At 40.7% G+C, this 18,601-nt stretch overlaps 1 protein-coding gene across 1 annotated transcript; it reads right to left on the reverse strand.

The window, feature by feature from the left end:
- Positions 1-1,193: 1,193 nt before the first annotated feature.
- LOC110537968 (cyclin-dependent kinase 5 activator 1-like) lies at positions 1,194-6,953 on the reverse strand. The gene is made up of 2 exons (XM_021624457.2): positions 6,250-6,953; positions 1,194-5,064 (listed from the first exon to the last, which is right to left on the reverse strand). The coding sequence occupies exon 2, from the start codon at positions 4,942-4,944 to the stop codon at positions 4,003-4,005; it is 942 nt and encodes a 313-aa protein (XP_021480132.1). The 5' UTR covers positions 4,945-5,064; positions 6,250-6,953; the 3' UTR covers positions 1,194-4,002.
- Positions 6,954-18,601: the final 11,648 nt, after the last annotated feature.

Raw genomic sequence — 18,601 nt, forward strand, 5'->3', positions numbered from 1 at the left:
TCAATAAAATTATTTTGTTAAACCAAACTATGGCCTTAACGTGACATTGTGTGTAGCCTAGTTTACCAGTAAATAATATGTGCTAACGAATTACGCACACAATGTAGCTATTGGAGTTTATATATGTAGTTTATAGATTGACACAATGTAGTTTATAGATTGATATTATGATCTGCAATTGTGAATAAGCAGCTAGAATCCTGATTCTAAACTGTGCTGGGTGGGTGGTATCTTGCGAAGGCAGTAATTTCAGCTCTGCAGGCAACGCCACTACATTGGTCAGGACCAGGGACAGCGGTCCTCACACGTACAAACAGCTAGCTGCCCGTTCAGCACCACCAACCGTGGACAGCTCATCCTAAACACTCCACCACTTCCGAGGCCATACGGCTCTGCAGTTGTCCACCCCGCTGCAGATTAGCGTTTGAGCATGGCAAAGCGCTCTCATTGTTTTTAAGGGGGTTCCCTTTGAGCGAGACAAGGTGCAACATTGCTAATCTTAATCACATAGTGAGTAGTTATTTGGAAGGCAAGGTTATTTGTAGATCTGTGATTATCCGCAGTTCGACTGCAATGTAGTCATTCTCAAATCGGCCTGCCATGGATAGTAGAGGCTACCTAGATACAGTATCTATCCTCTCAAATCTCCAAGCTGCAGGTTGCTCAGCATTCCTTATGACGAGCAGCAACTCTCTACTGCCTCGTTGTGGCTAGACTGGGTAGCGCAGGCTCATGGGAAGTGAAGTTCTTTTTACGGGGGGCATCCATGGAAAGGGGAAGGCAGATACCTAGTCAGTTGTACTACTGAATGCATTCAACTGAAATGTGTCTTCCGCATTTAACCCAACCCCTCTGAATCAGAGAGGTGCGGGGGGCTACCAAAATCGACATCCACGTCTTCGGGGCCCTGGGGAACAGTGGGTTAACTGCCTTGCTCAGGGGCAGAACAACAGGCCTACAGATGAAGGGATTTCCCTCATATTGTTTATACAGTGCTTTATATGGCTAGGAGGTGGAAAGTATTTGGCCTGTCTGCATTATGGATTTATAGTGTGAGGTCCCTGGGACAGGATTGGTCTATCCAATACAATGACAATTCCACCAAGTCTATCTGTGTAAGATGGAGTTCCTATTGCCTCAATGTTCAACATTCATTCACAAGATCAGTCACAAAGAAACAGAACATTTCAAAAGGCTTGCAAATGTATTTTTTTTTGAATATAAAGTCTCACTCACATACATAGTCATACATCCACATACATTAGTCACAGATTGCCTCATCTTTACTCCAATAACACTATTTTGACTTTAATTGTTCAACAAAGTTGCACACAATAGGATTCACAAATGAAAAGGGGGGAAAAAATGAAATAACCCCATTAACTTTGTATTGTACAAATGTGTTGTCTTGTTTGTGTTGCAAGTGAAAACATGGCACATAGTTATGACTTAGTCAAAGAAAGAAGAGGATACAGGGTGAACTTCGCCCCTCTCCATAGAGTTCCATAGAGTCCCAGGCTGTGTTCCATTCCAAACAGGCTGAGTGTTCCATTCCATACAGGACGGATGTTCTATTCCAAACAGGCTGGGTGTTCCATTCCAAACAGGCTGGGTGTTCCATTCCAAACAGGCTGGGTGTTCAATTCCAAACAGGCTGGGTGTTCCATTCCATACAGGACGGATGTTCTATTCCAAACAGGCTGGGTGTTCCATTCCAAACAGGCTGGGTGTTCCATTCCAAACAGGCTGAGTGTTCCATTCCATACAGGACGGATGTTCTATTCCAAACAGGCTGGGTGTTCCATTCCAAACAGGCTTGGTGTTCCATTCCAAACAGGCTGGGTGTTCCATTCCAAACAGGCTGGGTGTTCCATTCCAAACATTTGTTTCCTTCCCTCTGTTCTTTGCAACTTGCCCTTCGCTGAGTTGAACAGCAACAGCAAAGAAAATGTCTTGATAATTATAATTCCAATTTTATCTGAAAGTTATACATCAGCTACCTTCCGTCCAATCCATCCCAAATATATCATACAGGATGAACAAGTACGCTGACTCTGCAATCTGATTTTCATATGCAGATTTTTCATTAGGTTTGAGACCGTTGATAATATCAATGGCAGTTTAAATTGAGAGCTACATGGCCAAGTAGGTGGAGATTCTGAAATGGACAGATAATTCCTATTTCTCTTGTTACATGTGGCCACTGAGTTACATTGGTAGAACACAAGTCACTGGCTCTGTCAACTCCAACATACATACACAATAATATAATAGTAACTAATGAAATGTATAGGATGATTGCATGAAGAAGTCTTTCTTGTTCTGCATAATGATCCAAGACTTGGGTTGTTGTTTTTATAAATCCTAATCTTCAGAACGATATGACACAGGACTCTCGAAATCCCAACCTTGCAGGAGGTGGGATTTCATCAAAACAAAGACTTAATCAGTAATCATAATATCATAATTATTTAAGGTAAGGGCAGCATTGCAGCATACTGCTCTCAGTCTAAAATAATGTGGGGGTATGTCCCAAATGGCATGCCATTCCCTATGTAGTGCACTACTTTTGGCCAGAGAAGCCCATTACATAGGAAATAAGGCGCCACTTAGGACGTAGCCGTGGTGTGCGAACACAAAGCAGCATGCTAGGAACCCATAGAAGCACACATGCATGTCAACACAAGTCGTTACATAAATAACCATCAGTGGGGAGGGAAGCGTCTCTTTAAGGGTGATGACTGAATGGAGAATCCATTTTGTTCTGTCCTCAATGGAAACCAAGCAATTGGACACATCACATGAAGTGCCACAATAATAGCCTCCTGTAGTTCTCGACTAGTGTTGTTTTGTAAGTCAATCAACTCAGCAGCATGTTCTACTGGCATTCCATATCACTTTCTAGTCTCCTCTCCACACCAAAACACAAATCAGGACTGTGGTGGAGGATGAGGTTTGGCAATGTTCCACTCTTATCTGTAAATGGTGAAATAAAACCAGGCATGCTTGTTGTGGGAAGAAGTGCAATGTTGTGGGGGTAGACTTGGGCAGGCTATTGTTGGTGGTGAGGTAGGGGGCATTGGCAATTGGTGATTGTGTGGAGGACATTAGGAAATGAGGACGTGAGAAGACTTGAGAGGACGTGTGAAGACGTGAGGTCTTGAGGGGACACGTGATGACATGGGACGTGATCACATGCGTAGTGGAATCATGATGTTTCTTGTGCCCCCACATTGCCTTGGTGAATCCACACGGATCCTCTCCTTAGCTCTGCTTTTGGTTGCTTTAATGACTCTCTTATAGTTTATTCGTTCTCCCCCCCTCCCCCCTAAGTATGTACAGTACACAAGCAGACTACTACAGTGAAGTTGTCTGGTGTTTCCACTGTCTGTGTTAATATTTAGGGTCAGTAAGGATGCCGATGCAGCTTCAAGAGGGGGAAAGGGATGCAGTGGCCTCACAGCTTTCTGAAGTCCCTAAAGTGATTCTCTTGACTCTGAATCTGGACACATAAAATGTATCTGTCTTTTACTCAGCCATTCTTCTTTTTACTCAAGTCACTGACATTTGATGACCTGTTTTGGGTTTGTGAGGGGTCATCATTTTCTATCAATGTAATCTTGTCAGGTTTGGCTGCTGTTGAAGTAATATGTAATATGTGTCCAGCCCTAGACCAAGCTGCATCTCTGTTATCAAATATCCTGAAGGCAGTGTTTTACTGTTCACTCAACATAAAGGTTATCAGTAATTTTATCTGTGTGATTGTCTGTAAGTACTATAATGCCCAAACATTGGCCTTGTTAACATGATATATGACACCAGAGCCTCCTGATTGGCCATTATGGGCCTCCAGCTAAATCAATTTCCTACTAATACAAGATGGGAACACCAGACAACATTTGTGTTCTGTTTGTAGTTGTGCGTGCCACCCTGACCCTATCCACATCCCACCCGTCCCACTTCTCCCCTGATCCTCCCTTTACCATCTTCCCACGGTTCCTCTTATCGGTCGAGGCCTATCAACAACCTTGTCTTCTCTTCCTCCTTCTTGCTCTCATTTTTGAGGTCGGCGAACACCTGGGTGAAGTAGTGCGGGTCAGAGTTGATCTGCAGCATCTTGCCACTCATGCGGTTGATGATTTCCAGGCAGCGGTCCCAAAAGGCCTCCTTCTCAGCCTCCACCAGGAAGGGCTTGAGTGGGTAGGAGATCTCGTTGCCCATGTAGGAGTAGGACAGGTAGAGGCAGGTGAGCAGAGAGGCTTGCAGCTCCCGCTCGCTGGCAACCTCGGAGGAGACCACATCGCGGCACAGCATGTAGAGGAAGACCACGTTGGCCGGGGTGATGAAGCCCTGGTCCTGCCAGCCCTGGAGGAGGAGGGAGCGGTCCACGCTTCGCAGCCACAGCACCGGGTCGGTGGGCGACAGGCGCTTCAGCCGGTAGCAGCGCCGGCACAGGAACTCACCCAAACTACGCATTAGCTCACTGGTGGAGGCCTGGACGATCACCCGCTTGGGCGTGCCCGCGTTCGTTGCCTGGCCCCCAGTGGAACCGGTCAGCGAGTTCTTCTTGGTGGCTGCGGCCACGTTGGAGACGGTCTTGGAGGTGGGGATGGTGGCAGCTATGGTGGGTTCCTGCGTGGTGAAAGAGGACAAGTTGGCGCAGGACTGGGACTTCTTCAGCTTCTGGCTGTTGGTGATGGTGTGCTCAGTGCTGACCTTCTGCCCGTCGTCGGGTGGGAGCTTTTTGGAACCTTTCCGTTTGGCCGATACCGCCACAATGCGTTTCCATGGCAACACGCTGATGAGGGACTGGCGCTTGAGGCTCTTGGCGTCCTTGGAGTTCTTGCTGTTCTGGACGGCCGTGTAATGGCCCACAGTGGCCGGGCCATCTTCGAACAGGGACGCTTTCCGGTAGCTGGGGGAGAGGGACAGTACAGTACCCATGGTTCCTCTGGGGGAGAGAGTTATGGATGGAGTGTTGGTTCTCTTCTCTGAGGGATCTGACAAAAGTGATTTTAATGGGAAGAACCAAAGATGCTTGTTCTCTGAGAGGGGAAATGGTACCTGTCAATAAACAGAAGAGAAAGTGCATTACAAAGTAGTATGCTACAGCGTTTTGTGCATCGTAAACATTTGGTATTTGGATGACAATTGTATCGAAGACGAGCTGTACATTGATTACTGAATGCATTTTCAACAGTTATTAAAACAACAACTGTTGATCTTGGAAAATGTAGGAGGTAAAGTATTGTATTATTTGTATTAATTGGAAGGCATTAGATATATTAAACACTACATTTGAATAGTATTAATATTTAGTGTTTATTTCAAACACATCGTTTTTAGTTTGTTCGGTTGACATACATCAGACGCAAATCTGACTTCCTATCTTTAAAACTGAAGTAATCAAAATGTCCAACTTATAACCAAATCAAATTCCTTTACAGCTTGGTTTAGAATAATCAATCAGTTCCTTATATGTGTGTTAATTGGCCTATGAATAATTATCACGTTTCTTAAATAGCCTGTGTTTACAGGAGGTTCATAGTTGCATGTTTTTTGTGTGTGTTAGTCACAGATGAATGAATAGACCTTGGACTATATAAAACACCCCAGAGACCGTTCATTCATAACGGCCAAATCTCGCAGCATTCACTATACCATTTTGAAATTAGGACTTGTTTAATATTCATATCAATCGTGATGTTAATATCATTTATTAGATGGATTATGTTCCATATCTCTAATTTCGAATGCGAATTTGAATGAATCTAACCAGGCAAAACATTACATCATTACTATGCATTTTATATAAGGAGCAGGATAAGGCCACCGAAGCATGATAAAGAAATGTGCGCAAGCATCCATCTTAGCTTCAAAATGGAAGCCTTGAATGAAAACACCATCCACTTTAGCACAAGACAGCTTTGATATAGATATAGATGTTACAGTTGTTGATGTTACATATTTTTTGTATTTGGGATATTGATAAATATTGTTTATTGATGACACATGACCCATTATTGAAGACATTTTCTCTCTCAGTTACCAAGATATGGAATGCAAGCAACCAATTCGCACTGTAATTTTAAAATGGTTGCTTAATTGTGCCCAATAAAGACAAATGCAGTGCAATGATAAAGACACCGAATATACTGTATTGTTTATAGCATGTTGATTAAAACACTTGATAATGATGCTGACACAAGCTGCAGAATAACAACTGCTCATAAAGTCACAATGTCTTACCTTGAAATCAGTAGAGTCTTCTGGTTTAATCCATATAGAACCACGGCTTGTAATCTTTACTTTTAGTCAATTCTTGAGTATCACGTTATGATTGTGATTAACCGATAGGCCTAATAGTTGTTTTTCACACCGAGCTGCGGCCACTGGCACAAGCGCTGTCCACGGTCCTGGGGTATCTAGGGGGGAGCAAGACAAGGCGCTATGGAACTGAATGCTCTATGAATGAACGTTTCCCGGTTCTTGTTATGTCTATGTGTGGTGTCTCAATCTTCAGCTAAGAGTAATGGAATAGTCTCTTTCTCATAGAGGGCAATACCGGCACACAGCAGATGCGAAATGTATTGCCAACACTCGCTATTAGAGTAAAAATGTGTTCCATTGAAGAGCAAAAATCAATAGCACGGCTGTTATCGCAGTCCTCGCGATGAAGCAGACAGAGGGGGGTGTTTCTCTCAAACACGCCGTAGGGAATGTCGAGAAAGAAGAAAATGAAGATTTAAACATTGAAAATAAAACGATAAAATGTATTCTAAAAATAGAGGGCTTATCCTTAAGCAACCCAGCAAAAATCTCGACGCGTTGATGCAGGCATCTGCAGATACTCGGGTTGGCTGTGAACCTGATATGCAGCCATCCCATTGGTCCACGCTGTAGGCTGTTGTTTCTGCTATGTCGCTCTCGCAATCGTAGCGCTAGAGACTGTATTGTCTGTGGATGTGTGGGTAGCCAACCGCTGGGTGCTCGGTCCGTGGTGCTGAATCCGCTGGATCCAGAGGTGCCCTTCACTCCACTGACAACCAATACAGTTATGCCATACAAACTAGTTGGATACCCTCATGTAAACTCAAACCCCATTGGCAGATCAGGGTTCTATATCTATATATATAGGCCTATATCTTTTAGATAAACATGCATTTGTAACTTATTCTGAAATTCTGCATCGTGCATTTCCAATGGACATGGTTTTTTAACAATGCGGAATAGCCTACACTTGAAATCCTTAATCAAAAGGATAATTTAGAAATTTAGGACATTAGCCTTTCCATGTCACCAGAAAAATACCCTCAATATTTATTGGAAAGTAACATCAAGCTCATCACCTTGCACTTTCATCATCCTGTGAAGTTCATAACTTATTTCATCTGTAGCCTAATAAACTGCATGCTTTCCTGACGAGTCGTAGTGGGAGGACCAATGTGTTTCCATCGCATTTCCAACTCTACGGATAGCTTTGTTACAAAAACTGTTGCGTTAAATAGCAAATGTACCTACTCTGGTCTTGGCACGTGTGCACTGGCCAACAGCTTGCAGGTACAGTGCGGGTAGGCTGTGAGGCCAGGTAGGCTAGTCTACTTGGTGAGATTGTTATGAGTCCAAGTTTGCTTCAATATGTTTGCTGTTATATAAATAATTGCGCATAAAGGCGTTTCTACTGCCATTTCTTGCATAATACATTATACAGACACAAAAAGGTCCCACCATGTCGAACGAACAAATGATCTGTTGGCATTTATAAAATTGTTCTGAAACTTCCTGTTTCCATCACAGCTGTCTTGGTTTTATTTTAGACTGCATGAATTTACTCACACAAAAACGGTCGATGTCAACGTGGTTTCAGTATTTATTTTAGACGGTATGAATTTACTCACATAAAAATGATAATAATTATGTTTGGGTTTAATCGGGCAGCTATCTCTAACATGTGTCCACATGGTTGAGTGATGGACCAAAAAATTGCTGGGTTAAAAGCAATTCAATTTGGGTAAATATTGAACAGAACACATGTTGAGTTATTTTGAGCCAGCAGTTGGGTCACTTCACAATCCTTTGCCAGAGCCAGGTTGGGTTGTTGATGCTTGGTTATCAGAGATGGTAAGTATTTATGTTACATGGATTTGAAATAAGTATTTGAATGACTTCTGAGTATTTTGTATGTTGTATTACACTGGGCTGAACTACAGTCCAATGTATTTTGTAACAAGATACTATTGAAAGCTGTCATGTGTATTTTCAAAATACAAAATACTTTTCTATACCATTTCTTTATAGTTGTTCACAATTTTGTGGCCCCCTTTCACTCTACATTGGTATCAAAATGGTGATGGCACTATGGTGCGATAAGAGCGTCTGCTAAATGAACTAAATATACATGTACAGTATATGTGAAGATGAATAATGGCAAAGCATGCTGAGTATTATTCTAATAAGCTCTGCTTGTAACAAGGCCAATGAAAATACCCAGTGTGCTTTGCAGTTGTTCATTTCCACATCTACATTTACATTTTGGTAATTTAGCAGACACTCCTATGCAGTGTCAATGCATTCAACTAAGTTAAATAAACAACAACATATCACAGTCTTAACAAGTAAAATGTTTCAGTAACCATTTCTGAGAATGTTGTTGCCGGCTACTTCCACATTTATTTTTTAATTTAAAATTCAAAACAAAATACATGATTTTGATGAAATAGGACCTGTGGAAGGAAGCAGGCCCCCTGATCATCTCGTGTCTGCCAGCAGGGGAGGACCTAACACCTCAGCTCGTGCTGTATGGGCCGAAGGCCAATTCCATCGAAGGCCTTCACCAAGCTCTGGTCCACCCTCACGTGCCTGAAGGAAGCACTGTGGTCCTCCCGCAATCTGCTGGTAGCGAAAAACGTAGAGACCACCCCCCAGGCAGTGGCCATAGTAGCCACGGAAGCCCTGGGGTGGTACGGAAGGAAGAGGGCCTCGACCCCAGGCGAAGGGTCCCCCACAACACCCTAGGTCCCGGCGGCCACGGCCTGACAGCGCTGCGGCGCCTAGGGCGATGCGCCTAGGGGAGGGATCTCTTCTGGGCCCCGAAAGACGGGACGATGATCTATTCAGAAGAGCAGGATGAGGTGAGCTTGATAAAGGACTCACCCCGCTCCTGTACAAGGGACCGAAGACAGCCTTTTAACAAAGTGACTTTTTAACATGTTTTTCATGTCTTAAAAATGTTTTACCTTTGTTAGATCATTAGTATACATTTTAAATGGCTTTTACAGATTTGATGTTTTTACAAGGAAAGTACTTTTATTCATGGTTGTTTTCATTGGTTTTAACAACATGTACTTTTTAACAAATTTAAATGTAACTTTCAAATGCTGTGTTTTATGCTGTGTTGCCGTTTTTATGTGTATCAATGATGTAAAAAATGTATGAGCTGTTTTTAAAGGAATTGTGTCAATAAAACTTTTAAAAAATAAAAATAAAAAACTATACTTTTACGTTAGTATATATAGTATATTTATATATATATATATATATATATATATATATATATATATATATATATTTTAACTTTAGGATATTTTGTAGTTGTAATTGTAATTTATGCCCATCCCTGGCTACAATCCACCGGGATTGGAGGGCGTTAGCAACATAAATAATCTACAACTGTCCACAAATGCTGCATTCATAGCCAAGTGGGAAGTGGAATTTATCACATATGACTGGGAAAAATCCACTTGAACTGGTAATTACTAGTGGGAAATTCATCAATCATCCTGAACTCACTTATCCCACATGCTGACTTCTGACTCCATCTTACAAAGGAAATTACCTCGATAACAGCATTTTCGACAGTTAAATGCAACAACAAAACATTATTTATAAAAAGCTATCTATTAATATGGTTTTTGAACACTATAATATGTTTACAAGCATGATAGCTGTACTTTTAGTTTGCGGTTTAAGCAAATGTTAGCCATTAGCAAATCTGCGCTTCTCAACAAGTTCAAAGCACGTGAATGCATCCAACTGGTATTTATGACTTCACAACAGGTAAATTCCCACCTCCCACTTGGTTATGAACACAGCATAAGCATAAACCGCACTTGTCATTTTCCCATTCTGGACCTAAGCAATATGTTTCATGTTCTGTTATTGTGTATATTGTGTCCCATTTGTTGTTGTCTGTTGTTGTTTTTCCAAAACCAATTTTGTTTTCTACTAGTAGTGTGAAAGTCTTTATTTTTGTATCAATGCAGCTTCACGTACAAATGCAGCTCATTTCCCCACCCCTGCACAGGACAAAGATTTAACATCAAAAGCCTGATTACCTGCATGTCCACCAATGTTATTCACATGTTGAAATGTCCTTGTGGTCTGTCTTACATAGGGGAAACCCGTAGAAGCCTTAAAACCTCTACGGGATCAGTGTCCCCCCGCGGGACGGTTGAGCTAACGTAGGCTAATGTGATTAGCATGAGGTTGTAAGTAACAACAACAACAAAATCCCAGGACAACCCGTAGAAGCCTTAAGACACGGATCAGTGAGCACCGCAGCCATATACGGACAGGTGAGACAAAAAAAAAGCAGATTACTGTTCATTTTATACAAGCTGGACATCCTATTAGTTCTCTGAGATACAGTGGAGTAGAAATAGCCAAGATGTCACGCAGGGGAGGGGACATTGAGAGGAAACTTCTTCTTCTTCTTTCTGGATTCACAGGCTCAACACAATGCCTCATCTTGGCCTTAAAGAGGAGTTTGACTTGAAACCTTGTTATAGTTTCAATATGTCCAAATTGTGGGGGTTTTTCATCCTAATTTAATATTGTATGTGTATGTATATTACTGTAAATATTGATCCTATTGACTTTGTATGGTCATATATTTTGATACATATTAATATTGTGAAACTATGTTATATATTTTTTCCCCTGTTTCAGGAAGTGATGTCACTGAGTACTGGCCCTATATATATATATATAGGACCTTCCACCCCCACCTGGGATATGGATGCCTGATGAAGACCTATGGGTGGAAACGTTGTTGTTAATAAATATCACCTGGGAGCATGAGCAGCGTGCTGCATTTTCCATGAGTTTGCCTACAACTCCAGCGCCTGCGGAAAATACCTGGAAGTGAGTATGTTCTTCAGCTTTTGGATTTTATTTTACCCGTATTTTACCAGGTAAGTTGACTGAGGACTCATTTACAGCAACGACATGGGGAAGAGCTAATTGGAGTCAATTAAAGAATGTAATCGTGGTTTGTCTCTGAAAATCATAGAAAACGCCCAACGCTCTTAAACTACACAGAAAATTTGCTAGTTTTAAATCAACATCAAGATTGTTAAATTTAACACGGGTCCAGTGTCTATATGGCGCCACACTTTTCACTATTAAATTAACACATTGCTTAGTGTAAAGCCTTATTTGCATATTTCCTTGCCTTTCAAGTGAATTGTTGCGTTACCACCTACAGTGGGGCAAAAAAGTATTTAGTCAGCCACCAATTGTGCAAGTTCTCCCACTTAAAAAGATGAGAGTCCTGTAATTTTCATCATAGGTACACTTCAACTATGACAGACAAAATGAGAAAAAATAATCCAGAAAATCACATTGTAGGATTTTTTTATGAATTTATTTGCAAATTAAAATAATAATAAATTATGTATAAGCATAAACAATATGTAAAACAATAAGTAAAACAATCATAACAATGAAGATTGGTATAGTAGGACTATATTTATGAGTTTGGGCAATTTCCGACTAAATATCTTCATTTGAACATTGATGTATTTCTCCTAATTGTTGGTTTGTTCCCTATGAACAAGATGATAACACTCCGTCGTGAGTTGCTTCTACTTTTCCATCTCTAGAATCTTAGTGAAAATGTTTTCCAAAAGTTCTACTTGAGGAAGAAATTCATATCCAGTGTTTGTGTTTAGTGGTGACCTATTGTTTCTTCTATTGCTTGACATTTAGCTCCTTCAAGGCATCTTCCTTTGATATTTGTGTCCTAGCTTATGCAATTGCATCCTGGCATCCATTCTCAATGTGTGTTGTTCTTCCAATTGCTTCTTGAAGGTACAGATGAACCACTTCCTGTAGCATTTCCGAAGGTACAGATGAACCACTTCCTGTAGCATTTCCGAAGGTACAGATGAACCACTTCCTGTGGCATTTCTGACTTCCATCTGGAGTGATTTGCCATTTGTCAAGGGGGTGACCAGACTCTTCATATTTTCTGTAGGAGACACTATAGAGTCCTGTGATGGAAAAAAGGCGATTCTCGCTTGATACATCAAACTGGTGACAAACTGTAGGCGAATGCCCCCAGTGGAGGGTGTTAGCAACATGAATAATCTACTACTTTCCACAAATGCTGCATTCATAGCCAAGTGGGAAGTGGAATTTACCACATATGGCTGGGAAAAATCCACTCGAACTGGTAATTACTAGTGGGAAATTCGTCAATCCTACATGCTGACCTCTGTCATCACCTACTAAGGAAATTACCTCTAACTGCATTTTCGACGGTTAAATGCAACCACAAAACATTGTTTATAAAAAGCAATCTATTAATATGGTTTTTGAACACTATAATGTGTTTACAAGTATGATAGCTGTGCTTTTAGTTCACGGTTTACGCAAATGTTAGCCATTAGCAAATCTGCGTTTCTCAACTAGTTCAAAGCACGCAAATGCATCCAACTGGTGGTACAAAAATCAACAGAAAATATATCTCTGTTCTTGTACTGACTACCACTTAGAAAATTACAATGATGAAATTTCACACTGTGGAGACTGGTATTATTAGAGAGCTGTGCAAAAGGGACACTGCTCCCAGCATCCACTCAACTGATTGCATATCATGTCACTTGCTCTGTATATCATGTTAGATCTCTCAACAGCTAGGTTTCCATCCAATTGGCGACAGATTGTCCATGAAATTAACTTGTTGCAGATAAAGGGCTGTGCGTGATGACGTAGGGCACATAAAAATACATTTTGCGGTTAAATGGGTTTCCATCGCATTTTCAACTCTACTGATGTTGCATTATATAGGGAGTGTGTCCACGCTGGTATTGGCCTGTGCGCTCTAGCCAACAGCACGCAGGGTGCAAATACAGTACTGTATCTGCATTATGTTGGTTGGAGCACACATAAAGCCTACATGATGTGATTATTATGGACAAAATAAGTCATTTGTATTTGTCAGATGGCAGCCAGGCATCGATGATCATGTCAACGGAAAAATACCCTCAATATTTATTGGAAAGTAACATCAAGCTCATCACCTTGCACTTTCATCATCCTGTGAAGTTCATAACTTATTTCATCTGTAGCCTAATAAACTGCATGCTTTCCTGACGAGTCGTAGTGGGAGGACCAATGTGGTTCCATCGCATTACCAACTCTACGGATAGCTTTGTTACAAAAACTGTTACGTTAAATAGCAAATGTACCTACTCTGGTCTTGGCACGTGTGCACTGGCCAACAGCTTGCAGGTACAGTGCGGGTAGGCTGTGAGGCCAGGTAGGCTAGTCTACTTGGTGAGATTGTTATGAGTCCAAGTTTGCTTCAATATGTTTGCTGTTATAAAAATAATTGCGCATAAAGGCGTTTCTACTGACATTTCTTGCATAATATATTATACAGACACAAAAAGGTCCCACCATGTCGAACGAACAAATGATCTGTTGGCATTTATAAAATTGTTCTGAAACTTCCTGTTTCCATCACAGCTGTCTTGATTTTATTTTAGACTGCGTGAATTACTCACATAAAAACGGTGGATGGAAACGTGGTTTCGGTATTTATTTTAGACGGTATGAATTTACTCGCATAAAAACTGTGGATGGAAACGTGGTTTCAGTCTTTATTTTAGACCGTATGAATTTACTCACATAAAAACTGGATGGAAACTTGGCTTCTGTCTTTCTTTTCATTTCCTCGTCTCATTTCTTCAAGATTCTTTCTCAATAGTTTTTACATCTTCCTCTGAGATTGACGTTTTTTGCTGAGTTGTGAACATCGAGGTAAAGACAGATTCAGGTTGGAAATTCGACGGATATTCGCCTGTAGTTTTCCTTATGTCCACCAACAGCAGTTAGGGACGTAAACAGAGTGTGACAAATCAAAATGTTCAAATTTCAATAGCTCTTTAACCATTACTTCTAAAACTTTCAAACCCGATGGCATAGACACACATTGCACATACTTTTTTGTTGTTGATTTACATCTTGCACTATTTTAAATTATTTATTTACATATTTGAATTTCAATAGCTCATTGGTCATATCACCGACTGACTTCATACAAGGTTCAGAATGTCCACTGACTACCCTTCTTTTTTGCACACTCTTTAGTTTGTCCATTTTCATCTCACATGATTTCACATGAATTTTTCCAAACGTCAAATTTCAATAGCTCCTTGGTCATGTGACCTAATGACTTCAAACAAGGTTCAGAATGTCCAATCAGTGGGCCTACACATTGCACACTCTTTAGTTTGCCCATTTTCATCTCAAATGATGTTACATAAATTTTTCCAAATGTAAAATTTCAATAGCTCCTTGGTCATGTGACCTAATGACTTCAAAGAAGGTTCAGAATGTCCACTGACTAAGCCTTCATATCACACACTCTGATGTTTGTCTACTTTCACCTCACGCTATTAGACTTAAATCTGTAAGCCTGCGACCCAGTAGATGTGGACATTGCTGTACAGTGGACACCCACACTCAGAAGTCATTTGGAGAAAAAAGAGAGCATCTGACTGACAGAGCAGTTAACAGTGATTCATATTATCTGTCTGAACCCCTTGTACCCTCAAACCCTTCCAGGACATGACAATCTCACAACGCAGGATATTCCATGGTCCCTAGGCTCCTTTCTAACAGTCCTCAAGCTTCAATAGGATAGTCAATGACTGTGTAATAGTAGAAATTCAGAGTCAATGGTATAATTTTGGTAAGTCTTATGGTCGGTCGGGCATAAAATGTTGTCTTCGGTTTCTTGCTTTCTCAGGTCCTGCTGAGTGGACGGTATTGATGCCTTTTCAGTCTAGCTCCAGACAGGTGTCGTTATGTTATAAGCACCACACCACCCCAATCGGGGGTCATAACACCCTCTCACCTTCTACCATTTGTCTACACTCCAAGAACCATGAGAGCCCTCCAAGCTGTAGACGCCCCCAGATTTATGACAACTGAGATTCCCATATCCACAGCCGCCTTAGCTTGTAGCTTGCAGGTCTAAAAGCGTTTTTTTGTCCTTGCTATGTTGAAATATCAAAGACTAAGCTTTTTTTGTGACTCTGGTAAGTCATTTCAAGTCAAAGCCTTGTTTTCCCTGGTACATAAATGTATACTACTAACTAGTTCTGTTTATTTAGACTTTGCAGCATACAAATCTTGTCGGGAGCTGAAGAATACTTTCACAGCTGTATGTTAATGAAGAAATCCTACAGCTCAGTGCAATTGTAAATGTTAAGTCAGCTGTGGGACATGGACAGTCGAGGAGGAGGCTGTTGGAGTGACAGTAGAGTCATCACTATTTTCAGGACTTTTCTTTTGATGAGGGTCACAGCACTGGAGAATAGCCTGGTTCTGGGCCAGATGTACCGGACTCATTGGCCTCTAAAACAGTAAATCAAGTTATATTTGCTTGTACACTGGTCATCCTTATGTACTCCATGCAATACTTGCTGTTTGTAATAGTTGATGTCATGTTTTTGTCCACATTTGTTTGGAAATACGTATAACTGTCATTTGTCGTTGGCATACCGCTGCATGGGACTGTGATATTAGTTTCCATGTTGTCCACTAAGCTGGTTGTTGTTAGTCTAAAGCATATGTTTACAAGGTTGTTTAATATTTGCATTTGTCACCCAGCTCTCTGCCTCAAGAGTCCTTTCACAGCCTGTATTTCAAAGACGACATTGTAATTCATTTACTGTCCCGTCATTTTTTTTGTTGAAAATGAAAAAGTATTAATAGTCATTTCTTACAAATAAGTGCTTTTGTGCAGGGTGGATTTTTCATATCGTGATTATCTGTTTTCGTATTTTAATATATTGTAATAAGCAACTAGAATTAGATAGTGGGTGCTAACATGGCAACCGTTTAACCCTGCTGCGCCTTTACCTACCTATTGACAAAAAAAAAGCTTTTTCACATATTTTTATTGGCTATTTTAGTCCATAGTATTTAAGCCTTGACAATATACATGCGCCACAGCTAATTTGCCCAAATAAAGATGACAATGGGAAAGGGAAATATTGATGATGGCCAGAAATTCAGTCAACACCAACTAGATCATTACTCCAGAGACAGAAGGTGAGGCAGAGACTCTAGACGACAGGAACGATAACATACAAGCACAAAGTGACAATGTTTTTTTTCTTCAAATGTTAAAGGATTGTGATAGTTTGTTTTCAGTTCATATTTAAGAGGACAATGACTCTTCTAAATGTGTAACATTTGCATATTGCAGGTCACAGCTCTGTGGCCAAGAAACAATTGTGAGGTGGTGGTTGCTGTTGTGAGGTCAACAGACAAAAAGTCCTCCTTAATTCTCCAACATTCAAAGTTTAAAACTCTGCAGCCCCACAAATGCTTGTGGGTGAGGTAATAAATACGAGTCATAACATGACTAAGCATTTGTTTTAAATCCCAATTCTAAACATAGTGTAAAAAGATTCATACAGTATTAAGGATGAACATAGAAGCACATTAGATGTGCACCTAGCCAAGTCTAAGGACATGTAATATCATTATGTAGCAAACTGGAATGGGAGTAGAATGTTTCTGATGAAGTACACTTGAATATTTATGGCCCTTATTCTGTCACTTTAAAGTAAATAGTGAAGATGTGTCATCACGTAAACACAGTATTTTCAGCAATAACACACTTTTTTGACTACATAACACATTATGTATGATACTTAATCTCCCTAACAAGGCAGATATACAGTTGAAGTCGGAAGTTTACTGCCAATATATTTAAACTCAGTTTTTCACAATTCCTGACATGTAATCCTAGTAAAAAATTCCCTGTCTTAGGTCAGTTAGGATCACCATTTTATTTTAAGAATGTGAAATGTCAGAATAATTAGTAGAGAATTATTTCTTTCAGCATTTCTTTCTTTCATCACATTCCCAGTGGGTCAGAAGTTTACATACACTCAATTAGTATTTGGTAGCAGAAAGAGGAGGAAGGAAAGCGCTACTAAGGTACACAATAGTACATTTTAAAAGACAGAAGGTGCTCTTTGGTAAATTGGTAATCAAAAAGAAAGGAGGACCAAGGCACTCTTCATATAATTAATTAAAATGCCTTTATTAGTATGGCATGTTCAATAGAAACAAAGTTTTAAAGATCTGACGTGTTTCAGCTGCATGGCCTTCGTCAGGGAGTACAAAAAAAGAATACAATGTCCTCTTTTGATCAGCTTTTCCAAACAACCAGCTTAGTGGACAGCTTTTCCCTAATTAGAAGAGGGAGTGGTTACAAAATTGATTGGACACACCTAGTAAGCAATACCATACACATCAAAAAGTGAAATACTGCAGCTATGTTATCATAAAAATACAGCTCCAAGCTAGAAGTATCAGGACACTTAGAAAGGTAATTCTAACCTTTAATATGACTGGGAGAAGTGTCAAGAATAAGAAAGCAATATATTCCATTGTACACTAGAACACAGCAAAACATGAACAACAACAGTCTAAACACAGCTGAGGGCAATTGATCAAAATGTCCACTAGATGGCAGCAAATGGACCTATCACGACCCTACAGGAAGGGTTCATTTAAACCAGGGTATTTAGTGGCCTGTAGTGGCGTACTTGTGTTCCACTAAGCGGTCTTGAAGGCGTCTCTTTGTCCGTCCAATGTAGAACACCTTGCACTGTGGACATTCTAATCTATAGATGACATGAGTGGTTTTGCAGTTAATGAAATGCTTGACGTAATACTCTATGGCAAGGCACTACAAGTCATTACACCATGGCAACCCTGCCTCCCTACAAGCTATGGGTATTGATTAGAAAAGGGGACCGTCTTAAACAGTTAAACAGTTATTGCTAACTTACAGTCACATCAAAAAAGAGCAGCCAGAATAATAGCAAAGTAGCCACATTTGCATTTGTTTAAGCAGTTTTCTAGTGACATTTATTTGGATACATCCATAACAATGAGCTGAGGCGCGATTTCGCCTGGCATAGAACATTTTCTCACACGTCAAAACAATGTTGTTCAGAGGAGCTAGCCAACAACACAGCAAACACAATCACTTCAAACTGAAGCTGGAAAGACTGCAAATTAACTGCACTTCATTTCGTTTGACCTTTTTTCAATTTACATTTCTTTGTATATATCCATAAAAATTATGCCAGTAGATTCATGATTTCGACTGGCTGGGAAACGCTGCAACTGGATCCTGGACTTCCTGATGGGCCGCCCCCAGGTGGTAAGAGTAGGTAACGGACATCCGCCACGCCGATCCTCAGCACGGGTGCCCCTCAGGGGTGCGTAATCAGTCCCCTCCTGTACTCCCTGTTCACTCATGACTGCACGGCCAGGCACGACT

This window comes from Oncorhynchus mykiss, chromosome 12, assembly GCF_013265735.2.
Source record: "Oncorhynchus mykiss isolate Arlee chromosome 12, USDA_OmykA_1.1, whole genome shotgun sequence".
In the NCBI taxonomy this organism is placed as follows: domain Eukaryota; kingdom Metazoa; phylum Chordata; class Actinopteri; order Salmoniformes; family Salmonidae; genus Oncorhynchus; species Oncorhynchus mykiss.

Coding starts and splice junctions, on each gene's coding strand:
- LOC110537968 (XM_021624457.2), bottom strand. CDS start 4,944: ATGGGTACTGTACTGTCCCTCTCCCCCAGCTACCGGAAAGCGTCCCTG.